The sequence below is a fragment of the Tenrec ecaudatus genome, chromosome 16 (genome assembly GCF_050624435.1).
Source record: "Tenrec ecaudatus isolate mTenEca1 chromosome 16, mTenEca1.hap1, whole genome shotgun sequence".
NCBI classification, from domain to species: Eukaryota; Metazoa; Chordata; class Mammalia; order Afrosoricida; family Tenrecidae; genus Tenrec; species Tenrec ecaudatus.
In genome coordinates this window covers 5,528,538-5,554,608 of record NC_134545.1, presented here as the reverse complement: position 1 = coordinate 5,554,608, position 26,071 = coordinate 5,528,538, and the positions used below count along the sequence as shown (strand labels likewise).

At 60.9% G+C, this 26,071-nt stretch overlaps 3 protein-coding genes across 8 annotated transcripts in view; 2 read left to right on the top strand and 1 right to left on the bottom strand.

The window, feature by feature from the left end:
- The first annotated feature begins 1,440 nt into the window (after nucleotides 1–1,440).
- Nucleotides 1,441–4,910, top strand: OGFOD2 (2-oxoglutarate and iron dependent oxygenase domain containing 2). Its single transcript, XM_075534330.1, has 7 exons — nucleotides 1,441–1,707; nucleotides 2,323–2,379; nucleotides 3,038–3,151; nucleotides 3,237–3,336; nucleotides 4,021–4,148; nucleotides 4,250–4,507; nucleotides 4,579–4,910. Exons 1-7 carry the CDS (start codon nucleotides 1,576–1,578, stop codon nucleotides 4,840–4,842), a joined length of 1,053 nt encoding a protein of 350 aa, XP_075390445.1. The 5' UTR covers nucleotides 1,441–1,575; the 3' UTR covers nucleotides 4,843–4,910.
- Nucleotides 4,911–7,457: 2,547 nt separating this feature from the next.
- ARL6IP4 (ARF like GTPase 6 interacting protein 4) lies at nucleotides 7,458–9,511 on the top strand. 3 transcript variants are annotated; one of them, XM_075534462.1, is made up of 6 exons: nucleotides 7,458–7,590; nucleotides 7,911–8,081; nucleotides 8,321–8,590; nucleotides 8,677–8,794; nucleotides 9,123–9,192; nucleotides 9,279–9,511. In XM_075534462.1, the coding sequence occupies exons 2-6, from the start codon at nucleotides 7,922–7,924 to the stop codon at nucleotides 9,333–9,335; spliced, it is 675 nt and encodes a 224-aa protein (XP_075390577.1). In that variant the 5' UTR covers nucleotides 7,458–7,590; nucleotides 7,911–7,921; the 3' UTR covers nucleotides 9,336–9,511. The 3 variants fall into 3 exon arrangements, with proteins under 3 accessions (XP_075390577.1, XP_075390579.1, XP_075390578.1); XM_075534464.1 differs by lacking the exon at nucleotides 7,458–7,590 and adding an exon at nucleotides 7,595–7,721; XM_075534463.1 differs by lacking the exon at nucleotides 7,458–7,590 and adding an exon at nucleotides 7,752–7,824.
- Nucleotides 9,512–10,052: 541 nt separating this feature from the next.
- PITPNM2 (phosphatidylinositol transfer protein membrane associated 2) overlaps nucleotides 10,053–26,071 on the bottom strand; it is a 138,224-nt gene continuing 122,205 nt past the window's right edge. Inside the window, exons 8-27 of one of the 4 annotated variants that reach the window (XM_075533940.1) lie at nucleotides 25,282–25,377; nucleotides 24,130–24,234; nucleotides 23,959–24,029; nucleotides 21,694–21,941; nucleotides 20,797–20,986; nucleotides 20,606–20,725; nucleotides 20,012–20,247; nucleotides 19,597–19,775; nucleotides 16,832–17,002; nucleotides 16,394–16,543; nucleotides 15,692–15,856; nucleotides 15,042–15,203; nucleotides 14,300–14,448; nucleotides 14,067–14,183; nucleotides 13,696–13,812; nucleotides 13,452–13,600; nucleotides 13,117–13,266; nucleotides 12,604–12,787; nucleotides 12,407–12,535; nucleotides 10,053–12,295 (exon numbers count right to left, since the gene is read on the bottom strand). In XM_075533940.1, coding sequence (XP_075390055.1) covers nucleotides 11,966–12,295; nucleotides 12,407–12,535; nucleotides 12,604–12,787; nucleotides 13,117–13,266; nucleotides 13,452–13,600; nucleotides 13,696–13,812; nucleotides 14,067–14,183; nucleotides 14,300–14,448; nucleotides 15,042–15,203; nucleotides 15,692–15,856; nucleotides 16,394–16,543; nucleotides 16,832–17,002; nucleotides 19,597–19,775; nucleotides 20,012–20,247; nucleotides 20,606–20,725; nucleotides 20,797–20,986; nucleotides 21,694–21,941; nucleotides 23,959–24,029; nucleotides 24,130–24,234; nucleotides 25,282–25,377 — 3,218 coding nt within the window. In that variant the 3' untranslated portion in view covers nucleotides 10,053–11,965. The remainder of the gene's footprint in view (nucleotides 12,296–12,406; nucleotides 12,536–12,603; nucleotides 12,788–13,116; nucleotides 13,267–13,451; nucleotides 13,601–13,695; nucleotides 13,813–14,066; nucleotides 14,184–14,299; nucleotides 14,449–15,041; nucleotides 15,204–15,691; nucleotides 15,857–16,393; nucleotides 16,544–16,831; nucleotides 17,003–19,596; nucleotides 19,776–20,011; nucleotides 20,248–20,605; nucleotides 20,726–20,796; nucleotides 20,987–21,693; nucleotides 21,942–23,958; nucleotides 24,030–24,129; nucleotides 24,235–25,281; nucleotides 25,378–26,071) is intronic. The other 3 variants (XM_075533942.1, XM_075533941.1, XM_075533943.1) reach the window with 3 other exon arrangements.

Below are 26,071 nucleotides of genomic sequence, written 5' to 3'. Positions count from 1 at the left end.
GGTGGGTGTAAGCTTTGCCCCTTGAAAATCTTTTCTTGTCCCCAAAGGAGTAGGGCAGGGCAGGTAGACTAAGGACCTGAGTCTTGGGCCAGCTGGGGAGGATGGTCTGACAGCATATCCCAGGAATATACCCCATTCTTCATAATCCCCCCGACTCCCAGCGAACCCCCTGGTCTGGCTAACAGGGAGGCCCTGTGGGGCCCAAACACCCTCTTTGCCCCTCAATGCACCTCTGGAGCCAGCCTGCTGGCACGTCTGTCAGAGGGTGGCAAGAGAGCACTGGCTCAAAGGTTTGCTGTCGGGGAGGAAGGGGATAAGGTGTGTGGCCTGATAATGCAGGCTGAGGGGATGATGTCCTTGACATCCCTGAGGCTGCTGCTGCGTCAAGGGTTGATGGTCGAAAGGTCGGTGGTTCAAACCCACCAGGGCTCCTCAGGAGAACGATGAAGCTGTCTGCGAATGAAGCTTCACAGCCTCGGAACCCCTCTACCAGGCTGCTATGCGTCGGAACGACGTGATTGTCGTGGGCGCAGTTTGGGGATCTGAGGGACCTCCAGGGAGTACCATTTGCGATCATCCGCCTATAGCTGCCTATGTGTGTGTGTGCAGGCGCTTGTGGTGCTGGGAACCATGCTGCTGGTATTTAAAATAGCAGGGCTTCTAGGCTGAGGCAGACTAGGAAGAAAGGCCTGGTGCTCTATTTGTGAAAATCAGCTGATGAAAACCTTGGGTCACCACAGAACACAATCCAATGTCGTGCAGGAAGAGGAGCCAGTGGCAACGCAACAATGCTGATGGGAGGCTAAGCGCGGGCGTCTTGAAGCCCCCCAGAGACCTCCTGAATGCTAGGGTCCCAACAGGTCAGTCCCAGGGGCTCAGTCTCCGGGTCTCCCACCTGCGCCCTGGTGCGGTCTCTAGAGCTGTGCAGTGAGGCGTGGCGGGGGCGGGGCCTGATGGGCCCAGGTGAAAAGCCCAAAGCCCAGCAGGTGCGGGCTGCGCTGGGGTTCCAGTCCTATAAACCACAACCGTACTGGAGGTGCTGACTGAAAGCAAAAAGAAGACCCCACGTGGCACGGGGTGCCCGCCCACGGCACACGCCCCACTCGGGGAGGCCCCGCCCACAAACCAGGAAGTCACCCCGGAGGGAACGTTTGTTTCCGCCGCACCCCTCCTCGGAGCGACCAAACCGAGCGCTGAGCGCGGCGGGGGCGCAGTCTCGGAGCAGGAGAGCGGGTCGCCGGCGCATTGAAAGGCCTCGGGTCCGCGGTCCCGACCTGCACGCCCTGTGAACGTGTGACTCAGTCTACCTGCCTGTCAGGCGGCGTGCAGACTCCCCGCCTCCTCGCGGATGGGGACACCGAGGTGGCCCGAGCAGGGCCCGCGATCTCGGCCGGCAGCCCCGCCGCGGCCTGGGTGCACCCGTCCCCGGCGCGGACCGGCTTTCTGAGGGGTGTGGGGCGCCCCTGTGCACTTGGGAATTTGGAACGGACCGGACCCTCGGCAGCTGGGGAAGTGGGGAGCGCCCCCGGAAGTGCCCCTACGGAAGCCGTGGGCGCCGCGCGCGCGGCGGTCGCCATGGCGACGGCGGGGGCCCCGCGGCGCTTCTGCCGCTGCGCCTGCTTCTGCACCGAGAACCTGTACGTGGCGCGCTACGGGCTGCACGTGCGCTTCCTGGGCCGGCAGCAGCTGCTGCGGGACTACGGCCCGGTGAGTGGCCCCCATGGCCCTCTGCGGAGGGAGGGAACGTGCTCCCCTCATTTGTTGGGACTGCCCCTCCACGTGCTCCAGACCCGCCCGGAGCCTCCGATGTTGCACCCCAACTCCGGGTGGTAAGCGGATCACCCCGCAGAGGTTGTTACACCCAACCGTGGCCGAGGAGTTGATTTCCGACGCCTAGTGACCCGGCGGCCCAGGCAGCAGACTGTCCCTTTGGGTTTGTCTTTACATATTTCCCCACGAATCGATTGCTACCAATCGTGTTCAACCTGCTGCGCTTGTGGTTTTAAACCGTTAAGCACCTTAGTTCGTCACCCTCAAGGCCACCGGGACGACTCTGAGATGGATGAGGGGGAGCACCTGTCACGTGCTCAGCACAGAGCCTGGCGCTTAAGTTGGTCAGCACCACAGCGCTGGTAAACAGAGCGAGGCTCATCCTCAGGTCACCCGCGTTGAATTCTCAGTTCGGCCTTGTTTTCTTCGTGTGTGTGTGTGTGTGTGTGTGTGTGTGTGTGTGTGTGTGTGTATGTGGGTGTGTGATGGAGGCTCAAAGTCGGTGGGAATCTAAAGTCTAACCCTCATGTTCATGGGCCTTCTTGCTCCCAGATTCTGCGCAGCAGAGGCTGCCTCAGCCCAGAGGACTTCCAGCAGCTGATAGCAGAGGTAATGCCCCCTGTGTGTGTGTGAGGGGGGGGGGGCAGACACACCCAACTCTGGCCCTTCCCTTTTAGATGTTGATCCCCTCAGCGGGGTTCCCAAGGCTAATCTGGAAGCCAGCTGCCACGTCTTTCTGGAAACACAGCTTTGTTAGCAACAGAACTGTTGGGCGTGGGGGAGCCGCCAGCCTGCCTCCCTACTTTACAGCCTCGGAGGGCCTGTCATATTACAGGACACAGGGTCTCCACGAGATGAAATCCATTTCACCTCTGCCCCCCACAGCCCAGCCCTCCTGCTGGGGCCTGATGGCCACAGAAAACGGGAAACTGCAAGGGGTCCTCATCACGCTCATCAACTTGACAGCTCTGGGGGAGAGGTGTCCCTGTGACTGACCTTGAGTCTCCAATTGGGGGGTTAGTGGTGGCAGCTTCCCAGGAGGGCCTCTGCAGCTGTGTCCACACCATCGCCCCCTCCCTGAGCATGCCCAGCTACTTGAGAAGCTTTGAGTGGGCTGAAGCCCACACTGGGACATCCCTTTCCAGAACATTCCCCTTCCACTTAACAACGTGGTACCTGTCATGAGCCTGGTGGCTGCAGCGTTGTGGGGTGGATCAGCGGGCCTGGGGTTTCCTCCTCTGACCGGACCTGGTGCCCCTGCCTGCAGCTGGAGCAGGAGGTAGAGCGCCGGCGGCGGCTGGGACAGGAGTCGGCTGCCAGGAAGGCCCTCATCGCGAGCAATTACCGCCCAGTACGGCCTGATGTGTATGCCCCGCTTCAGGTACCCACTCCTGGGGCTTCTGGCAGGTGGCATTGGTGCCTTGGCCTGTGTGGCTACCTGCCCACAGCTGGCGTTCTGCCCCCAGGATGCAGTTCTGGCCCCCGAGTTCCGGGCCACGGCCGAGTACAGTGCATCCCCGAACGCAGACCTGGGGGGCCTTCTCAAGAAGCTGGAGACGCTGTCAGGTGACACGGTGCCGCGGGCACAGCCGGGCAGGAAGGGGGCCTGTCAGAACAGGGTGTCAGAGACTGGGGTCTCTCCACCCCTCACTGTTTCTGCCCTTCAGAAGTCAACCAGCTGGAGCCAAAAGTGCTAGTGGCAAGGGGTCCTTAGGGCAGGGGTCCTGTGCTTATACACAGTGACCCTTCTAGGAGAGACGCAGTGCTTCCTGGCCGGCACCTGGCTGCCCAGTCATGTGGAGCATGAGGGTCTCTGGACAGGTGTGGGCAGGAAGAGGGCTCAGACTTGCCTCACCCCTAAGGCTGCTCCTGTCCCCCCATGCTTTCCCCACAGCCCTCTCCTTGCTTTTCCTCAGCCTTCCGATGGGCATGCTTGGCATATCAGATCCAGTGCGTGCTGGCTCTGGCCCCAGTAGCTGCGTGCCTCTGCCTGGCTCTGCTGCCCCAGGCCCCATCCAAGGACCTCCATGCTGACAGCTCAGGGGCTGGGTTATGGGACGGATATGGGGCCCAGGGTCTGGGCCTAACCACTGAGGCCTGGGTCAGCTGTGCTGGATGCTGTGAAAGCTGGGAAAGTGCAGCTCCATGCGTGAACAGACCTGCCAGGCTGCAGTTCAGAGGGGAACAGGGATGGGATGCAGGTGCGTCCACCTATCTGGTCTCGACCCCACCCCTCCTCTCCCTCGGCAGAGGAGAAGCGGATCTACCGCTTGCCTGTGTTCACGGCGGCCTTCTGCGGGGCCCTGCTGGAGGAGCTGGGCCACTTCGAGCAGTCGGACCTGCCAAAGGGACGCCCCAACACCATGAACAACTACGGGGTGAGGCCCACTGCGAGGCGCTGTAACAGGTGGTCCCGGGGCATGCGGGGTGATGCCCGAGCCTCCTTGCCTCCCTTAGGGGTCCCTCTGCTCCCCGGCAGGTGCTGCTGCATGAGCTAGGCCTGGATGAGCCGCTGGTGACACCCCTGCGGGAGCGCTTCTTGCAGCCGCTGATGACCCTGCTGTACCCCGAGTACGGTGGGGCTCCCCTCGACAGTCACCGTGCCTTCGTGGTCAAGTATGCCCCGGGTCAGGACCGCGAGCTGGCCTGCCACTACGACAATGCTGAGCTCACCCTCAACGTGGCCCTGGGCAAGGCCTTCACAGGGGGCGCCCTGTACTTCGGGGGCTTCTTCCAGGTGAGGGGGTGGGGCTGTGGGCGGGGCCTGGACCGCCGGGAGCACCCAGGCCTGAGCCAGCTGGTCTGCAGGCACCAGCAGAGATGACGGAGACCCTGGAGGTGGAGCACGTGGTGGGCCAAGGCATCCTGCACCGGGGCGGCCAGCTGCACGGGGCCCGGCCCCTGGGCACCGGTGAGCGCTGGAACCTCGTCGTCTGGCTGCGGGCCTCCGCAGTGCGCAACCGCCTCTGCCCCATGTGCTGCCGCCCGCCCCGCCTGGTGGACGACGAGGGCTTTGGCGATGGCTTCACCCGCGAGGAACCCCCGACCGTGGACGTCTGCACCCTGACCTGAGCCTGGTTTTCCAGGGAGAGGCCGAAATAAACTCCCTGAGGCCCAAGGCAGGTCTTGGTTTCATAAGACGCACAGGTTTCTGGGTCATTCTTTCAGCAGGTGGGTCCCCTAGGTGCTGTGCCTTAGATGGACTGGATCTCCAAAGGGAGGGGAGAGGGCAAGGGAAGAGGTGGGCCAGGAAGGGGCTCAGAGTGGTCTGCCCTCAAAGCTCAAGAGCCCTAGTGGTATCATAGAGTCTGCCCCTGAGGTGAGGGGGGCTCTATTGTCCCACCTTAGGCTGGGTTCTGTAAAGACTGAAAACCTCAGGACCTGGCTCACACAGTTGTGGAGGCATGCAAGTTCCAAGCCTGTGAGTCAGATGTCAAGCTGGAGGCTTCTCTTGATTGGCGTCACTGCTGGGACTGATAAACCCAAGATTGGCAGGTCAGATGGCAGGGTGCAGAAGCAGATGAAACCAAGGTCAGCAGGCAAGATGGCAGGCTACTGAGGATTTGTGGGATCAGCAGGCAACACCATGGTCTGTTGGCTCAAGTCCAAAGAACCAGAGGAGCCAGATTCAGGATCGGGATGCAGCAGAGCAAGCAGGCTTTTCCTCAACCTGCCATTGAATCCATAGTCACTCACAGCGACCCTAAAGGACAGCATAGAACTGCCCCTGTGGGTTTCTGAGACTGCTACTCTTTACAGACGTAGACAACTGTCCTCCTCCCAGCGCTTTCCCAGTGTCCATGAACATTGGAAACAGACCACATCCCTGAGGAGATCTCCTCATGGATGACTCTACCTTAACTACAACCCAGTGAGGATCCTGGCCCAACCACATTGACGCAAAACTGTAACAGTCACATACCCGCTGTATTCGTACCAAGGCAGGGACAGGAGGTAGTTACCCCCAGACATCTATGTCTGGGACAAGATGGCTTTCATGACCCAAGGGTCATCTCCCAAGAAGATTGCAGGTGCCAGCAGTAGACATCAAAGCTAGGGTATTGTGTTAGATCGGGTTGACTAGAGAAACAAATTCATTGGCACTCATATGTGTGTACGAGAGAGCTTTATATCAACAAGTCAAACATCCCAGTCCAGTCCAGATCAAGTCCATAAATCTGATCTTAGCCTATAAACTCCTCTTCTGACTCCCACAGCACAGGCAACAATGCCAAATGCAGGAAGATTACAGGCTGGCGGGTGGAAAGTCTTGTGGATCCAATAGCAGTGGACGCCATCTCCAGGGCTCTGGCTGCCATCAGCGTGGCTTGTCCACTGGAATGTGAAGCAGAGTCCTCCTACCCTACCTCTTCTGATGGCAGAATCAAGAGAAGTTCCCAGAATTCTCATGAGAAGGCCACACCCTCAAGGACGGATGATCAGGCTGTGACTTGATTGACAGGCTAGACTCCACCCCTTCATTCTGTCATTCAAGTTGACACGAAATTATGGAACTACCACAGGTTTATGCCTGTGCTCCCATCTGTCATGAGGATTTGGGCAGACATCAACCACATTTTCTAGATGGAAGGTGACCACTCACTGTCAAGGGGCTAAGAGGAGCAGGAGCTGTCTGGGTTCAAATCATCCTGCCACTCCCTGCTGTGTGACTATGGGTAAGCCACTTAAGCTCTCTGGGCTTCTGCAAAGAACCTACCTCTTAGCATTGTCATGAAGAGTCAAATAAACGTTAACATCTGTAAAACTGTCAGAATGATTTTTGAAGAGTTTGTAGCTTGGTGATTCCCTCTCCATCCCACCCCCACCCCCATACTAGATGAGGCCCACAGCTATGTCCCTGGCAGATTTCTGGCTGCCCTGAAAACATGGGAAGATCTGGGAATATGAGCCCACCGGGTATATATACATCAGCTCCAGCCTCATGTCAGGTGCCCTGTCGTCTACTCTCACATCAAAAGCTCTCCAGTGGATGTTTGCTCACAGGGACTCTAGAACAGGGTAGTACTGTCCCCGTGTGTTTCCGAGACTAACTCTTTACAGGAGTAGAAAGCCCCGTCTTTCTCCTACAGAGAAGCTGGTGGTTTCAACCTGCTGCCCTTCTGATTAGCAGTCCAACCCGCCCTTATTCGTGGTTAGGGCCCTCTGGCCCTGGTGGACATGTGAGTTTCAGACTTCCATTACTGAAGCTGGCATAGAGGTCTAGACAAAACAAGGGGGTCTCACCCCGGAGCCCAAAGCCTGGGAGGGTGAAGGCCACGGTTACCCATTCTCCAATAAGCGCGGTAAGCACAGGATGACTTGTGCTTACTCACTATAGTGAGTATGCCTCACTTTTCCCAGACTAAATACGGTTGTCTGCGCACACTACCAGGACCTTCCTTACAGAATCAAAGCCTCCTTTCAAATACGTATTTCCGGAAGGGAATCCGGTGGACAGGCCCGCAGACAACCCGGGGAGCGAAGGGGGGCGCAGCACGGGGACACGAGGGTGCGAGGGATACTGACTGAGGATGCGAGACCGCGGGGGGCCCGGCGAAGGCAGACGTCACGGTGAACGCGCGTGGGACACGCGCGAAGCCGGGTCCTCTGCGCCCCTGCGCCTAGGTGGCCCGGCCAGCTTCCGGGCTGTACCAGGGCACAACCTGGCGCCCAGAACTCAGGGCCGCAGGGCTTCGCCTTCCCGCCGGAGCGCGTCCGGGACGGACCGACTTCCGGCACACCGACCCGCGCTGGAAACCAGCCCGCCGCCGCTCTCTCCCACGGAGGCGTGTCTGCCTGGCCCGATGGGCGGCTGAGTGGGTGAGAGAGCTGCCCCGGGGGCTCTCCGAGGCAGCTAGGCTTCGGAAGGCGCGGGTGGAGGGCAGGCGCGCGCGGGCCAGGACTCCAGAAAACTCCACTCCCAGCGGCCGAGTCCACGGTCACCGAGTCGGGTGCGCAGGCGCGGGGTTTCTGGGCGGGGCGATCCCTTAAAGGGGCCGCAACCGGGAAGCGGGGAAGCAGGCGAAGGACCCCGGTTCTCCAAGGGCGGACTAGGTATGGGCGGTGGAGGATACTGGGTTGAGTGCTTAGAAGACCGGCCCTTGGAGCCTCTGGTTCAGTGCGTTTCTCCGCTTCTCCAGCCCGAGGCGCTATGGCTCCCGTCGGCTCTCGGAAGCGCTCTAGGAGTCGCAGCCGGTCCCGGGGGCGAGGGACGGAAAAAAGGAAGAAGAAAAGCAGCAAGCACGCCTCGAGGAGCCGCTCGCCTTCCAGATCCCAAAGCCGCAAGGCCAGCGCCGCCTCCGGGGCCGAGGGTGAGGACCAGAGGAGCTGGAAGGGGTCTGCAACCCTTTCGCTGGGGGAAATGGTGGCCGTGGCCGTTAGGGACCTAGGTGAAGGGAGCCAGGTTTGTGCAGGTGGGCCCGAGGCGGGGGTGCCGGCAGCCCTGCTCTGGAGAACGCTGCCAGAGGCCCCCGGTAGTTAACCTAGCCTGCCCCGGTTTGGGACCTGCGCCAGGGGACAAGGTTTACAACCTCCCCTCCCTGCATCACAGAGAGAAGCAAGCACAAGGCCCGGAGGAGACCGAGGTCCACTTCTTCCTCCTCTTCTTCCAGTTCCTCCAGTTCCTCCTCCTCCTCCTCGTCCAGCGATGGCCGAAAGAGGCATAGGAAGCACAAGGACAAGAAGAGGAAGAAGAAGAAAAGGAAGAAGAAGCTGAAGAAAAAGGACAAGGAGAGGGCCCAGCTGCAGCAGGCTGAGGCCCTGCCCGGGCCCTCGCTGGACCAGTGGCACCGAGGAGCCACAGCGGAAGAGGATGGCCCAGGTACCTTGCCACGTGGCGTGGGACAGGGCTCCCACCCCAAGGCCTGTGGGTCACCACCCTGATCTCCCTCCCTCTCTCCCCTGCAGTCCTGACTGATGAGCAGAAGTCCCGAGTCCAGGCCATGAAGCCCATGACCAAGGAGGAGTGGGATGCCCGGCAGAGCGTCATCCGAAAGGTGGTGGACCCCGAGACAGGACGCACCAGGTAGAGTTTCTGGGTGCAGTGCATATCTCTGCCACTGCCTCGGGGAGTGATGGCCCAAGACGTGCCATTCAGCAGGGGGCTCGGGCCTGCCTTTATGCAGCAGGCACCACCCTGTAAGGGTCCCAAGGAAGCAGAGTGGTGGCAAAGGCTGGTCAGGCACAGCCTTTCCCAGTTGCCTCTATCCCCTTTCCCAGGGATGGGGGTGGGGCATGAGTCTGTTGGGAGTACCCAGGCCCTGCCTGCTCAGTATGGTGGGACTTGCACCCTGGGAGCTCCTCTGCTTCTGCTGCCTTTGAAGCTCATGGACCCCACCCCTCCCACCCCGCAGGCTCATTAAGGGAGATGGTGAGGTCTTGGAGGAAATCGTAACCAAAGAACGACACAGAGAGATCAACAAGGTTGGTATTACCCTGTTGCCCATGACCCATCTGAGGGCCGTGTCTCACGGTGCCCCCTCCCCCGCCCCCATGTGCTTCTCCTCCAGCAAGCCACCCGAGGGGATGGCCTGGCTTTCCAGATGCGAGCTGGGCTGCTGCCGTGAGGCCCCAGCTGGCTAAGGCTGGAGGCCAGCCGCAGGGTGGCCAATAGGCCATCCAGTGGGTGCCGTGTGCCCTTCTTCCTGCAGGTGGCCTCTTGCGCAGGTCACTGCCTGGCCGTCACCTCCCCCAATCTGGAAGAGCCTCTGGTTCCCAATATTAAACTTGCCTTGGTTGTAAAGACTTTGTTCTGTTACTTTCTGTTTAGGGGGTGGGTGGGGTGGGGTGGGGTGGGGTGGGGTAGGAATGGGGTGGAGGGAGGTAGGGATGGGGTGGAGGGAGGCAGAGATGTTCCACTTCAGGGGAAAACCTAGGGCTCTAGGCATGGGAAGGGAGCTGGGGTCACAGCCCCCTGATGGTGGTGAGTCAAACACAGGCCTCAGTGGTCACCTTCACCCCTCATCCTTGCGTTAGCCAGCTTGGTTCAGACCCCAGGTTTGGCAAATTCTGGAGCCAGGGAGGAGGCCTGCCCTCCCTACTGTGTGTTCCACAAGTGACAGCCATGAAGGGCCCAGACAGGTTGGGCAATCCTGGCCCCACACTTCCCAGGTTGTGCCCCATTTAGATCCATCCATCCACTGGGAGGCTGAGGCCAAGCCTCCTGTCAGTGGATTGGCACTATCATGGGTGTGGCCAGGAAGGCATTCCCTCAAGCCATGGCCCCACCCATACTGTCTGTGGCCGTACACTCAGTAAAGAGACCCAGAAGGAAGCCTTCCTGCTTCTTTAATTGGTGTAACAGACAATGACAACACAGCATACGCAGGCCTGATGGTACAAGGACAGCGCGGATGAGCGGGATGAGGCAAGACACGGCTCACACACTGGCCCAGATACAGACGGGACAGGGACAGAGGTGTGTGTGTGTGGGGGTGTGATGTGCTGACGAGCCAGGAGGGGTGGGTGGGGCCTCTGCTGAATGAAATCAGATGAAATCGTTGTGAAGGCAGATGGGGGGTGCGGGGAGGGCAAAGGCATACTGTACAGGCCTGGGGCTGGCAGTCAGCAGAGGCCCGCCTCACCCTTTGGTTATGACTGGTCAGGCCTGAGCACAGCAGCTCAGCACCCAACGCTGTAAACATTTTTGGTATTTTGTGGAGGGCCAGGCTGCCCTCCCTTGGTTTCTGAAAAGACTGGCGCTTGCTCCCGAGGAGGCTGCACCTCAGGGACTGGGAAGCGAGATGCCGGCCTGGGTCCAGAAGAGAGTGGCGGTGGCACGGGGTGCTGCCCAGCTCTGGCTGAGGGAGAGGCCAGGGGACTATTGCTGTGGTCCTTGACATGGCTGTCAGGCAGGCAGGCCCAGAGCAGTGGGGGAGGCCACTGTCCCTGGGGCCAGGCCAACCCCTGACCACTCAGCCTCCCTGTGCCAGGAGCCTCCAGGCCTTTATTGCAGGCGGCCGGGGACTCTTCCAGGTGCTTCTCCAGATGGCTAGTCACCTAGGCAGGAGGCAAGATGGGGTGACATGGGACCGACAGGGGAGGCAGTGGCCACGAGACCCCTGGTGGGGCTGATTGTCGGGCCGAGTCAGTCCCGCAGGGGGCAGGGGGGCCGGATATTGCACTTTGGCTGCAACAGTGACATTAAAACTTGGTCCATAAAATAATCGTTGCTTTTATACGTGACGCCGACGCCCGAGACAACACAAAGCTGCATCTTAAATATGAATAAACCCTGAAGGCTCCGTCCCTCCAGACTTTTTTTCTGCACAAAATAAATAGCTTCCACTCTGTCGAGACCCACTTGGGCAAAACATTTACACCCCCCCTCTGGCTGTACATATCTACACAAAGGAAAACGGCACCTCCATGGGGTCCTCTAGTGCTCTCAGCTGGCTGAAGCGGGGCGCCCCGCACGGGAGCCAAAGGAGAAGCAGTGGAGGGAGGCTCGGGCCGTGAACTGAGCAGGGTCCTTGTCCTAGTGGAGCCTAGGGTGATGGCCCCTCATTAAGCTAAGGAAGCGAGTTGTGGCTTCTTAGATTCGGCATCAAAACGGAATTGGCATTTAAAAAAAAATAAATGTGTGCCCCCGTCCCACCCCCACCCAAGTAGAAATTAAGTGGAATTCAGGGGAGGTCGGGAGCCGAGCAACCCCTGCCGGCCGGGCCCACCCACCGGGCCGGGGGACCCCATGTCCACTGGCCGGCTGGCTCCGTCACAGTGCTAGGTGTTCTCACGGGGAGGGGCTGCGCTCAGTACGGAAAGAGTTAAGAAAAGGAAGCAGCCAAGGTTTGCTCATTTAAAAAAACCTCATAGAAATCAGATCTGAGAAGTAGAAAGGCGTAGAAACGCGGGCAGGGGCGCGGCGTGGGGCCTTGGCAGACGCGGGCTCGGCGCGGTGAGGCCGCGTGGGCACCAGCTCGGGCCTGCTGCCTGCAGCGCCAGCTGGGGTCATGCAGGTCCGGGCGCGGGTGCAAGTCTACGCGGAACCCGTGCGGTGGCCCGAAGGGTACCGAGGGGATGGGCGGCAGCCCCCCACGGTCCATGCAGAGTGCGTGTCTCTGTGGCCACGCAGCGCCTCCTATCCTGGGATTGGACGCGGAGCGCGGCCCCCAGGCGCTTTCCCTGGCGACGGCCGGGGCCTCCGGGCTGGAAGGCGCCGGGCCTAGCACCATGGAGACGCGCGGCGGGCGGACCCTTACTTGGGGCCAGCGGGCGCACTTGGCTCCAGCCGCCCGGTAACGGCGCGGCCCCAGCAGCCGGCGGCCATGCTGAGACTGCGCTGGCCGCGCAGCTCGCGCTCACCGTCCGCCTGGCCCTGCGTCCGCTCGTGCCGGAGGCCGGCGCCTCCCGGCTGCGCCGAGATGGTGCGCAGCAGGTGGTTGCGCGAGCGCAAGAAGTCCCCGGGGCCCGGCAGGCCGAAGCTGCCCTTGCGCAGCGCCATGCGCGTGGCCGCGTTGCGGGCCGGCCGCGCCCGGTGGCTGTACTTGAGCTGGGCCAGGTGGGCTGCGTAGCCGTCTGTGATGAACTGCGGGGGCGGGGGCGGGGGATGGGGGAGGAGACAAGGGCAGGCCGTCAGGAGCGCTGGCTCCAGGCCCTCCCGCTCAGGCCACCTGACCACTGGTCTCCCTCGCCCCACCTGGCACTGGTGCTGCAGCTTCTTGGTGGGGCGCCCCACTATGTAGATCTGCAGGGGCGACAGGCTGATGGCACTGTAGACCGCCACGTCCTTAGTGGAGCCGTAGGCCGCGTGCACGCGCAGATGCAACTGTGGGCGAGAGCGCGTGGGCTGGTCGGCTGCACGCCCCGGGCCGCCCCTCCGCTCCCCTTACCCACCTCAGAGATGAGCAGCTTCAGGAAGTTGGCCTTGTGCCGCAGCGGGTCGTGCACCAGGCCGTCACAGAAGGATACCACACCGTGGGGAAAGTTGTGCTGGGCCAGCCAGGCCACCACCCGCTGCTTCTGCATGTCCGGCCGGCCAGTCACATAGATGATGAGGTAGCCCAGGTCCTGCCAGTGCCTGCCGGAGGCATGCCAGCCCCACGTCGGTCCCATGCCCCTGCCATGCCTGGTGCCCACTAGGGACACTGAGGCTGTGGCTCTGGCAGGCTCAGCAGATGGTGGCCAGGGATGGTGGGGGAGGGGTTACTGTTCTGGAAGTGCTTAGCCTGCTTACAGCCTGTGCAGTGGTGTGACCTTGGGTGGGACACGGAGTGTTTCATTCACTAGCATAGGTCATAGAGCTAGCTGCTGACTAGCTTCCAGCCCCAGGGCCCCCCTGCTATTTCTGGCAAAGTCCCACCACTCGGCCAGGCCCCCACTACCCTACTGGAACCAGTGCTTACTCACCGCACCACGTCCACAGCCCCGGCCCGCACCTTGGGGTCACTGCCCATGATGGACACGCTGGCGGCAAAGGAGCCGTCGATGCTGAAGACCACAAACTCCGTGCCTTTGGGCAGCACGGTGATGTAACTATCGGCAAACGTGTGGTCCCCCCTGAGGGGGAGGTGTCAGTCAGGGCCACTGGACCTTGCCAGCCACCCTGCCTGCCCACCCGGCATGCTACCCACCCATAGGCCTCTGACCACCTTGATAGAGTAAGATGTCCACAATCAGGGTTCTGCCTCCTACCCCCACAGCCACTGTCCCTGCCTGCCCAGAGTGATGCCCACTGCAGGTACCTGACCACCATCTTGATGGGGTAGATGCCTACACCCAGACGGTGGGTCTCAGGGAGGGTGTAGGAGACACGCCCACTGCTATTGGTCACCAACGTGTCCAGGTAGAGCCACTCGCCCGAGGGCGGCTGCGTCATGATGTGCACGTCCACCTGGGCCCAGGCACACTGTATCATCAGCTGCCCGGGCCCCCAGCTGCCCTGGTCCCTGCCAGCCACATCCCAGTCAGAGGTGTCCCTGTTCTTACCTTCTCCCCAGTCAGGGTGACCATGTCCAGGGGCCCGTACATGAACCGACCAGTCAGGACCTGTGGGCCATCCTCATTGGCCACTGCGTCGCTGATCCGGTGATTGGCTGTCACGTTCTGGGGGAAGGAGAAGCAAAGCTGAGGCAGGACAGCTCGCAAAGGGAGCTAGGGACACCTGGGCCCTGCCAAGCTGGCTGAGAGGACGGACAGACGCCTGGACACAGCTCCCCATCTGTGAAGTCAGGGGGACTCCAGCCCCACAGGCTCAGGGGGATAAAACCACCCAGCATGCTTCTCTGAGCCTCAGTTTCCTCCTTTGGACCACTGGGTACTTTAGTGGCTGTTCCCACAGGGCACCTGGGGCCCCTTACCCGCAGTTTCACGTGGGTCCTCTTGCGTTGCCACTTCTCCCGAGGCTTGGAGGGGGTAAACACTGACACCTCCTTGCCGTCCAGCTCCAAGATGCTGGAATTGTCATGCCTCATGACCTGGAGGGGGACCAGAAAGCTAGGGTCAGGGCTGCCCTCTGCAGGCATGCCTAGGCCCTGCCCTGACCCTCACAGTTGGGTCCCTGGAGAGCCGGTGCGCCTGGCAGAGCCCTTACCTGTCTCAGCAGGAAGGAGACCACATCGGTGGATTCCCAGTAGCTGGCGTGGAAGAGGTGGGGCAGGGCCACGGTGGGAAAGGCCGTCAATGCGTCCGGGCAGTACAGTGCATAGTCAATGCGTTTCGGGCCCCACCACCTGGCTGCAACTGCCGAGGGAGGGGGCTGAGTGGGCGGGGCCAAGCTCATCCGGTTAAGCCCCTCCCACCAAGGGGTGTGAGGTGGAGGAAAATCTGCAGCCAAAGCGTGTCTTCTCCTGGTGGGGCAGGCAGGCAGGCCCCTCCATCCTGTGGCTGACCCAGTGTCCTGTCCAGCCCCTACTGCTGTGCTCCAGGCCATGCTTCAGTGTGAGTGCCCCCCCACACCCTGCGTCCCCACCCCACCCACCGGCCCAGGCCTCAAAGCTATGAAGGGGCTTTCGTCCTGGGGAGGCAGGCCCTCCTGAGGCTTCTCTCTGCTGGGCTGCTCGGTGCCTGGTGACCCCAGGCCCTGAGTGGTCTGTGAGACCAGGCTGGTAGCCACTTGGCCTGGGGAATGGGCTCTGAATGGTATCCCGTCCCTGCTCCAGCACACAGCATTTCCTTGAACCCATAACATGCGCTCCCCATTCTGAGCCCCCAGCTCCCTGCCGAGGCTGCTGTGTAGGGCGGGGCAGATGGGTGGTGAGGTGTGCTTAGAAACAGTGAGTGACCCGGAGTGAGAGGGCACAGCGTGTGTGGCCGCAGGGCAGCAGGCCTGATACCTTCTCTGATGTCCAAGTCTGGGAGGTGGGCAGCCCTCTCCAGGTGGGGGCTTGGCTGCCCAGCCTGTGGGCGGGGCCTGGGAGCCATGGGGAGTGGGGAGGGCAAAGCCAGCAGGGACAGACGCCTGACACTGGGGGTGTGGCTGAGAGGTGCAGGGGCCTCTGAGGAGCAAGAATGAGGGACATCTCAGCACTGTAGGGCTGCCCGCTGCACTGCCCCTCTGTCTTCTCACAGGGGCACCCCCTGCCAAAGGCAGATGGAGGAACAGACAGATGCTGCCCGGGGTGGAAGAGGAGGTGCTGTGCTGACCACAGGCACTTAGGGGCCCCGGACTGCTTCCAGCGGCTGCAGGGGTACGCCTGGGTCAAGTAGGGCTGTGCACCTAGTGACCCCAGCCACATCTCCACTCCTGCTGCCCAGGCCCTCCACTCTGTTGTACTCTGTGGTACTCCACCAGGGGCTCTCAGCTGTCCTGGGGCTGCCCCTTCTCTCCTGGGGCCATTCCATGTGGGGGACTGTCGTGGGCAGCATCCCTGGTCACCCACTGGGTCCCACAGCAGCCCCCACAGTCCTAGTCAGAGGATCAAAAACAGCCCAGATCTCACCCCGCCCCCGGGGCGCACTGCCCGGCAAGCTGGCTAGCACTCACTCTGGGCGATGCTGGACGCTGTGTAGCTCTCGGCTATGCCCGACACCTGGCTGGCGATGCTGATCTCACTAGCTCGGCGGAAGCCACGGGTTGGGGGGGCCGTGCCAGGGGAGGAGGGGGCAGCGATCTCCTGGAAGACGGTGGTGTGGGTCTGGAGGGCTTCAGCTGCAAGAGGCAGGATGGAGAGCAGGGCTCAGTGAGCTCCACTGGCTGGTGGGGCCCCAAGCAGCGGGAGGTAGGAGGGGGCCAGGCCAGACCATGAGCGCTGGCATCTGAGCACAGCTGGCAGGGAGCTTGTGGGGGGTGAGAGGGCAGGCACAGGGCAGACAAGGAAGGAAGGAAGGGCTGGGGCATGGCTGGACAAACAGACCGACACACACAGCAGGTGGTTGTGCACCCTCTTCTTCCCCGGCTCCGCCCAGCACAGCTAGCTCTTGGGGAAGCTCCTGGTCCGGCCTTAGCCAACTCTTCTGCCTGCCTTGCTGCCTCCCATTCAGGCCTGCTGCCATGGTTGAGTTTCTACTTGGGGCTTGCCCAGGAGCCAGAGGGGGGCAGTCCCGAGGCCACCCACTGGTCTGTCCTTCCCGGGGCCTGCTCAGTTTACAGGGGCAGGGGTGTGAAGGGGAGGGGTGAGGCGTTCTGAGCACCAGCCACAACCCCGAAAAGCCACAGCACCACAGGGGAGGGGGCAGGGGTACACACGCTCAGCACAGCCTGGGCCATGGTGAGGGCCATCCTGCCCGGAGGGAGTGGGCACAGGGATACTGGTTTCCAGAAAGCCATCCCCAGGCGGGATGGGGGCCAGGGGGCCGCCCTCCAGGACCAGCTCAGGGTGTCTCTGCACGCTCTCGACTGGAAGCAGACGTGAGGGGGAGAGAACAGGACAAGAACGACACTGTGTGGGCACCAATGGGGAGACCTACACTCACGCGCACACACAGACACACACGTACACACTACATACAAGCATATGCACATGTGCAGACACGCATCTACATGCACACATGTACACACACACAGGATGCTTCTCACACCACACTGGGGTGAACACAGTGTCTGATCTTACATGGGCCGGGTGGATGCCGTCCCGCCTCCTCCCCGGAGAGGGCTGGGGTCTAGCAGGGGGCCTGGGGACCTTACCCAGCAGCGTGGAGCTGCCATCACCCAGTGGGTAACGCTGGTAGCGGGGGACACCGAAGGGCGGCAGGGCGTGGAAGCGGCGCTCCAGCAGGGGCTCCAGGCGCGAGGCAGACGGGTCAGCAGGGTGGAACAGGTTGTAAACTTGCTGGCAGGCGGGCCGCAGCTGGAAAACTGTGGTACAAGGGCAGGTGTTCAGAGGGCAGAACCCGGAGCAGGCTTTGCCCCAAGCCTGCAGGGTGTTACGGAGTGTGCTTAGGAGGCCCTGGGCCTGGGCCCCTGGGGCACAGAGAAATCGGAACCTGTGTCTTGTTACCAGCGTGATTGTGCCTTTCTTGCTTCCGTGTTGTGCGGGGCTGTGAGTCGATTTGGCCTGACAGTGACCCGAGTGCAGTGTGGAACTGCGTGTTGGATGACTGCCCTCGATTGGCATCCTCCCAAGGGCACATGATCAGGGCTTTCTCCCATGAGTGGCTGAGATGTTGCACCTGCCAACCTTTCGGTCCACAGCGGAGCGCTTAACTGCTGCGCCACCCGGGGTCTTTTCCCTTTGCTAACCAACTATCTTTGTTTTTCTCAATTGGAGAAGTTTTAATGACAGGTTACAAAATAGCAAGACCCTCTCTTTAAAGTACCAAAGAGCTGGGGCAGATCTTTGGGGAGCCATCTGTTCCCCGATGGCCCAGGGTTTGGAACCACGGGGATGGTATGCAGCTCATTCCCCCAGAGCAGTTAGGAGGGTTCTGTGGGTGTAAGAATGCACACACACAATTCAGATTCTTTCCTCAGCCAAAGTTCAGTAGCCAGAGGACCTGGTGCTGTGGAAAGACCTAGGGCTGCCGGGAGCGGAGTGTTGCGCCGGAGAACCTCACGCTGAGAGACCTGTGAGATGGAGGCTCCAGAGTGCAGCTCACTTCGACGAGGTGGGGAGGGAACCTGCCGGGGCGCCAGGCAGAGGCAGATGGAAAATAAGGGGTTTTCATGGCTGGGGGCAGCAGGAGAGGGGAGGCTTGCTTATGGACACAGCTGCCCTGTGAGTGCTGAACAAACTGAAAACAGGGGTACTGGTGTCGCTCAAGGTGTAAGAGAATGAAAGCCAGAGAGACCTGTCAGCTGCACAAGGACAGGATGAGGCAAGCTTATCTTCCTACCAATTTCACAGTGAGACAGACAAAAGACGGAAGGGAACTGTCTCTCCGAGAAGAAGATGAGGCGGCTTCGGCAAGATTGTGGAAAGCCCCTGGGAGGTTTTAGTTGTACGTTTTGCCCCGCAGATTTTTAAAAACTCTCCTTATACTATGGTCACAAAACACAAACATAAACCTGCCCCCAGTAACCCCCACCCAGAGTGACCCGGTTGGGCAGAGCAGAACCGCTCTCAAGGTTTCCCAGGCTACACATCTTTAAGGGAGGAGACTGCCTGGTGTTCTCCTGGGGAGTGGTGCTTAACTCAGTGTGCCACCAGAATCCCTTAGCCTCTCTCTATGTTCGAAACACCAAACCCACTGCCATGGACTCAGTTCTGACTCAGTGACCCCATACAGGGTTTCCCAGGCTGTCCGCCTGCACCAGAGCAGGCAGTCTCCTCTTTCCCCTGAGGAGTGGCTGCTGGGTTTGAACTGCTGACCCCCTGTGGTTAACTGCCCAATGCCTAACCCACCCTGCCACCAGGGCTCCTAAGTTATGCACGTGCGCAATGAAATAGACCAAAAGAAAAAAACGTTCCTGAGTGTGTGTTCTTTGACCTGAAGCACCAAACTCAAAAATCTGGCTCCCTGCCATCTGTGGTGGATGCAGACCTACGGTGACCCTACAGGACGGGGTAGAGCTGCCCCTCTGGGTCTGAGACGGTCACTCTATGGGAGCAGAAAGCCCGTGTTCTCCTGTGGTTGCCGCCCACTGACCTCGAGGGTAGCAGTGGAAACTGGAATGGGATGTGGGCTGGTGCAGAGCCATGCCGTGAGGCTGACACTGCGGGTCTGTGTGTGCTGCCTCAGTGCCTGTATTTCTGGTCCTCGTCCCCTCTAGCTGCAGGGTGGGGTAGGGGTGGCGTGGAGGGAAGGGTCTTGGGGGATCTACAGCACGGTGGGGGCCAAGGTTCAGTTCGCAGCCGGGTCCTCACTCACAGATCCCAAAGCACAGTGGAATGTCAGTCCTGAGGCTGGGCAATACTGTAAGATCCTCTGGGGGAACTTCTAGGGAGGGGAGCCCCGGTGACGGTGCCCGCCCCTCACACTAGCACCAGCTGGGTTGCCAGGACTCCTTCAAAGCCACAGGCTCCTTCTGCAAGCCATGGAGCTACTGCCGACTTGCCTCAGGCAGCTATCTAAACCACCTTGGGCCCCCATTTCCCTTCTGTCCCCTGAGGCCCGGAGGGGTCCCCTGGGCTGGCTGGGTTCACGGGGCACAGGGCAGGACACTAATGGACAGTGTCCTTGACCATGGGTCTGGCTTTCCTGTCCATGGGGACTGAGGTTCCTGCGCCTTTTAAGGGTCCCTGGCAGCACATGGCAGGAGGGCTCTGGAAAGTGGTTCCCTGATTTTGCTGCTTCTCCTGTGGGTAGACTTGGGGTATAGGGGACCCTCTCCCCACTGGACCTCATCTTCCCCATCTATGAAATAGAATGCCAGGGAGAGGATGGGAAACGGCAGGTGTGGGGCAGGGTGAGTGATCTGCTGAGGCGGGGGAGTCGGAGGGTGGGGAGCAGGCAAAGAAGAGCAGCGTGCTCTTGGGGGACCTGGCCTCCCACTGTCCCTGGGCCTCTCACCGTCCAGGGCAGGGATGACTGTCTTCCTCAAGGCCAGGACCAGCCCCAGCGGGCACCCGAACAGGAAGAGGTCGGCGATCTCAAAATCAAACCTGCCCAGAGACCCTGGGCCTTCCAGCAGGGCAGAGCTGCTTGAGCGGCGGGCACCAGGCTCTGTCCTCAGCACGCTGGCATGGAGGCTGTATTGGACGGGACACGGAGGTCACTCAGGGCCCCGCCCTCGGACACAGCTTACCCTCATACTGCCCTGGCCTGATTGGGCCAGAGTGCCCAGTCAGTCCTGTCTGACTGGCCACTCTAGCCCAGGACATTGTCAGCTCTGACTGACTCATGGGGCAAACGGGGTCCCCCTACCCACTACCATGCCAGGCAGAAATGCCAGGGTCCAGGCTTAGCCCCGCCCCACCCCCCGCACCTAGACAGGAAGGCCTGGTGCTGCTGGATGGTGTCCAGTTCATAGGTGGACGAGTCGCTCCTCTTGCGGGGCAGCTGCCTCTTGGGGTCCTCAGTGCCATTGCTTCGAGGAATGTCGATGTTGCTGCGGCTCAGGTGCCGGCTGCTCTCCAGACTGGAGCCCCCGGCACCCCCGCCACCACTGGTGGAGCAGTGCGCTGCATTCACCAGGATGCCCGGGGACAGGAGGTCAGTGTCCTGCAATGGGTCACACTGGTCACTGCAGGCAGGTGCTGGCCTGCTGGCCTCCCCATCCTGACCCCTGGGAGCCCCACCATTGCCCCCTGCACAGTGGCCCAGAGACCAGCACACCTCCTGATGGCCCAAGCCTCGACAGCGCAGAAACCTTTTCAGTCTCTGCTGACCCTCTGACCTACGAACTGTGGGGAGATTGGGATTTCAAGAGCACCCTCCCCCTGCCCACCCCCGACTTGAACCTGTCTGGTGGACTGGGCCCCTTTCTTCCCCCATCCAGGTAGGACTGGGGATGGGAACTTGGGAGATGCTTGGTAAGTGAGCTGTCAGCACTCGCTGTCCCCCAGGACCAGACTGGTACCTGCACACTGACCACACTGCCCCGCCGGCTGCTGCTCCGGCTCTCGCCCGTGACCTGGCTGCTCTGGCACAAGGCATCAAAGGCCAGGACGCCCCCGACACAGTCTCCGATCAGGCAGACCTGGAGGCGGGGGTGGAGTCTGAGCACCCATATGCTTGCCTGCTGAGGGTGGCCAGCCCCTTTTCACTCACCTGCCCACTGAAGGTCACGCCCTCCTGGGACTTGATAAAGTCTCCATAGGCATTGTTGGCCCTCTGGATCACCGTGGCAACTGCCTCCTGGTACTGGGGCGAGGAGGTGGCCAGCAAGGGCAGCGCAGCCAGGGGGATGTGGTCCTGGCTGCTGGACAGACAGCCTTCATCGTGGCTATAGGGGCTGAGGCTGGGGCGCAGAGGGATCTGTCAGCTGGGAGGGGATGGCTTCAGCTCCACCCGAAGGGCCCCTGTAGGGCTGCTAGCCACCTTGAGAGCCTCATCCACAGACCCAGGCTAACACTGGGTAGGCAAGGGGCACAGACCCAGTCGGGTGCTGGGACAGTCCAGAGCCTGAGGGTCTCACCAGCTCCACACAGCTTACACAGCACCTCATACTGCTGACCCACATCCCCCACTCCCCAGTCAGCCACCGAGCCGTCAAACCCAGTGCCAGCACGTCGTCCTAATTCCCGTGAAGCCTGTAGGGCAGAGTAGGGCTGCTCACAGAGTTTTCAAGGTTGTCAATCTTTACAGAAGCAGACAACTGCATCGTTCTCCCGAGAGCAGCTGGCAAGTTCTAACCACCGACAGTCGGGTGGCAGATCCATGCTTAACCCACTGTGCCACCAGGCAAGCCACTCCAAACCAAACCAAACCCACTGCCAGTGAGTCGATCCCAACTCACAGTGACCCTATGTAGGTTTCCCAGTTTGTGAGTCTGGGCAGGAGCAGACGGCCTCTTCGGGAAGACTCCCCCTCCCAGATAGGAAACTGCCCCTGCTTGGGCCCAGGGGCTGGACGCCTGGAGGCCTCTCCCTCCCACCCCTCCACGCCCCGCACAAGCACGTGAGGCTTAGGGCCACCTTCTCTCCCGGCCCAGACAGGCCCACTCACTTGGAGACAAGGGCGAAGGCGTCGGCGCAGACGGGCGGGCAGGGCACCAGGCGGATGGCAAGGCGGCCCAGGGCGCTGGGGTAGTGCACACGCATGACCGTGTCGAACACAGTGGCCATGGTGCTGGTGTCGCCCTGCTTGGAGTTGGGATCCCCAGTGCCCGTGTCCAGGATGGTGCCCCCGTGCAGCACCAGCAGTAGCACGTGCACCTTGGAGGGTGGCGCGGCCAGCGGCTGACCAACCTCATCCTGTGCAGGCGAGGGGCAAGGGTGGGGGGTGGAACGTCATCATGTCAGGTCCTCCACCTCCTGGGGCCAGGCTGGTGCTCACTGTCTCCCCTCAGCTGCCCAGCCCCTCCCCAAGCCCCCGTTACGGGGCACAGCCTGTCCCTCTCAAAGGGCAACTCCATGCTGCACGCTGACCCCAGGCAGGAACTCCAGGCTGCATGCCCTCTGCTGGGGCTTTCTGTACAGGGCTGGTCTGCTGGGCCACCAGAAAACTGGGACCTTGGATGGGCAGGGAGACCAGCCCCTCTGCCTGCAGGTCTAAGTGCTTCCACCTGCATGAATCTGAGGGGGGGAGCGTTCTCTCCTGGTTCCGAGACCCACAGGACCCCTGTTCTGATGTCTGTAAGACCCAGGGCCCTCAGGGAGTGATGTCCATGTGAGGGGAGGCCAGTCCCTAGGAACAGGGGTGAGGGGGACATGAAGGTCTCTGAATCTCCTGTGGGAATGTCCTTGGCCTTTCTATGAGGCCAGATACAATCATAGCTGCATGCGGTTTGGGATTCTCTCTTTTACAGAGAAAGAATGTGTGTGTGGGTGGGGTGGGTGGGAGGGGAGCCCGGGAGGGGAGCCCAGAGGGGCCAAGGCACTTGGCTGATGTTGCAGAGCAGGTCCGTGTCAAGGTCGCCAGGGACACAGAGTTCTGCTGCCAGCTCAATGCCCCCCCTGCCAAGCTCAGCTGCCACCAGGCCCAGTGTCTTCACTCCCATGCCAGTTTGTAACTATGACTGGGGGAGAGGCTAGTGCATTCTTACTGAATCTGGTCAGGAGGCCTGGGGTGGGGTGGGTAGGGGTGCTCACAGGGGGAGCAGACCAAGGACTGTGGCTGCCCAGTGGGTCCAGGGCAGGCGCAAGGGGGTGGCAGGAGGGCAGCAGACTCAGGGATCAGCTCAGAGGTGGGAGGCGGCCAGGGGCGCATGGGGAGGGGGGACTTGGGACTGGAGGGAGAGCAAAAGGGCAGGGTTGGTGTGCAGTGGAGGCCTGGAGTGCAAGGCCTGGGCAAGGCCTCCTGGGGGCTGCTCTGCAGGGCCCTGTCCCTGTACCATGCCTGCTGTTGCTGGCTTGGGCAGGAATATACTCAAAGCCCAGCTGTTCAGGGCCACGAGACCATCCAAGAGACCTCAACACAACCAGACGGGGGACTCAAATCTGCATCCAAGTCTGAGCCCAGGGCAGCGGGCTTAGGGAAGCAGGGGTGTTGAGAAGATTCTCCCACCTTCCTTCGTCACCTGCTCTCTAAATCCAGGACCACTGCTCACAGCCCCAGGCACCTGCCTCTCCTGCCCCAAACAAGGGCTGTCTGGGGCAGCTCAATAGTGTCCCTAATAGTGGCCCTGAGCCCAGGCTGGGAGAGGCCAGCAGGCCAGAAGCAGACCAAGCTGAGGTTCTCACAGCCACACAGGAGTCTGATGGAAGCTCACCCAGAGGTAGGGCTGTGCCCAAACCTGGCCCCCCCTGGGGGAGGCAGGGCTGTGTGCACCTTGGCTGGGAGGGACTTGCTATCTTGAAGCCACTGGGCAGAAATCAGAACCCAGCTCCCCTCACCCCTTAGAGTTTCTAGAAAAGCTCACCAAGCATCAAGCAGAAACCCTGGAAGGCGGTGTGGATGCCCCATCCCCAGTCCAGGGTCTCTGGAGTCAGTGGCCAGGCCCTGCCCCAGGCCAGCAGCTCTGACAGCCAGGGGGAGGTGGAGGCTAAGCTCTGCAGCTGCATTGGACACATGGAGCCCCACCCACCAGTGGCCGGGTCCACTGTGGCCCTCGCTGTTGGCAAGAGACCCCTGACCTCCCTTTTGGGCTGACGTGCAAGTTCCTCCTTTCACTCCTCACTCTCCCAGCGGGAGGGGGGCCTCTTCAGGTCTTGCACCTCCACCGTCCACTTTCCAGGACCCAGGGTCCTCAGGTGGACAAAGTACCTAGCGGTGGCTGGACTATAAGGGATCTGATATAACTGAGCCCCCCGCCCCCCATCTGGCACGCACCTCAATGATGTTTAACTGTTCCACGCTAGAGGCCACTCTGAACCGGGGGGCGCTCGGCTGATACAGACCATCTGCAACACAGAATTTGATAAGCTTGGGCAGGGAGCCCAGGAGGTGTCCAAGGAGGGAGGAGGGGGCTCTGGGGCCAGGTACACCCTGTTCTGCTGGTACCTGGCGCATCCTCGGCCTCCCGGCTCTCAATCTTGTCCATGAGGTCGTTGGAGTTCCACTTGCTGATGTCCTTGGGGAACATGTCCTCTGAGTCGGACAAGTCCTCTGCAGGGACAGGGAGAGGGCCGGTGGGGCTTCCGGGCAGATGTGGGCTGGGAGCCCAGGTTTCTGGAGGCCCTCAGAGTGGGAGATCCTCACTCAGAACCATCTGGCCTTGCTGGCCTGTGAGTCCCATCTACGCTACATTGCTGGCCCTCCCTTTCCAAGAGGCCCGAGGCTCACCCGACACCTCAGGGCTGTCTGCTTCCTGACCACTTTCCAAGGGCCAAGGAAGTTCGGCCTAATAAGATGTGTGGCCCTCCATGGTCCTGGGTCGGAGGCTGTCACCCGGAGCTGGCTTCCAGAGTCGGTGTGGGGTGGTGTCCAGCAGCCCCCAGCACCCTTTCACCTTCAGGCCTGACTACAAGTGGGGTGTTTACAAGTGGCAGGTTCACACCATGGCCTCTGGACACAGGCTGCTCCCCTGGTCGTCCCTGCCTGTCCAGCCAGTCTGTCAGCTGGATACCATCGTCTCGGCACCTCCACCCTACTCCCCACCCAAACCACAAAGGCAATTCAAGTGTGCCTTGTCCTGCACCTCTGGCCAAATCCAGACCTTTCGAAACTACTGCCTGCATGGAAGACCTGGGTGGGTCGGGGGGCTGCTCAGAAGGAGGCCTGTACTGAGTGAGGGCTGCGGGATGCCCAGGGACAGAGCATGTGTTTGAAGCTTACTTTGGAATAGCGGAGAACAGACAGTCTGTTTGCTATGGGTATTTCCTAAGGTTTCTATATTAGACGTGTGCCAGTGAAGGGGAGAATAAGGTAATTACAGAAAGACAAGAAGGTAATATAAACGTATTCGTCTGTGAAGCTCATAGAAACAAATTCACCCCCTGAAAAACAAACAGGTTCTGATTATGTATCTAAGAGGTTTGGTGTTTTGGGGCCCCACCAGCCAGGCCCTGCTGCTCATCTTGATATGCCCTTCGCCGGCGGGGGGGTGGGGGAGATGGGGTGGTGGTGGTGGTGGGGTGTCTGGGACCCAAGCCCTTCCCGACTCCTCCCCTGTCCCAGAAGTGCCCCTCCCCGCGGGGAAGCCTGCTTACTTACCGTGGGCGTCGAAGAACTCGTCATCGGAGCTCTCGTCCGAGTCCCTGGCTATGCTCTGCATCCTCCACTCGGAGATGCTGTGGCGAGAAGGACTAGCTGGAAGGCAAAATCCAGACCACTCACTCAGCCTGCCGCCAAGGGCAACTCCCCAGCAGCCCTGCAGGAGCCAAGGGGCAAGGCCAGGGAGCGCCATGCACCTGGCTGAGCATCTGCAGAAAGTGACCACAGGAGGGAACCAGAGGCTGCCACAGAGAGGATGTACCAAGACTCCAGGACTTGCAACGAACATCCGAAACCTTCCTGACACCACCCCTCCTGGCCTGCTGGTCACTTGCACACCAGGAAGCATATGGGACATGGGTACCCAGAGAGTGGGCCTTCAGGGAGGGGCTTGTCCCGTGGTTTGCTTCCTGTATTTAACTCTGAGCAGAGCTAGTGGGGGGTGGAAGTGGCACATCCAGGTTGGCCGGACTGGAGAGAATTTATTAGATAAAAGTTGAAAAGTCATGCACTTTTGAGAGTCCCTGGGGCACAGGGCAGAAGTCTTTGAAGCAACAGGATATGGAGAAACCTGGGTTTATGTTGAACCAGGTAAGAGCCCTCTTTCTGGAAGCCACTATGTTCCCCAGCCCCTGAGAAAGGCCGTGCCAGGGATTTGGAGCCTGCCCCCTGAATGAGGAGCTGGCCACCCTGCCCATCCTGCCCCACCACCTACCCTTCTCATCCCAACCATGCCTGGCCAAGGCCCCGGAGAGGCTGGGAGCTGGGGCTGAGGCTCTCACACGGCCCA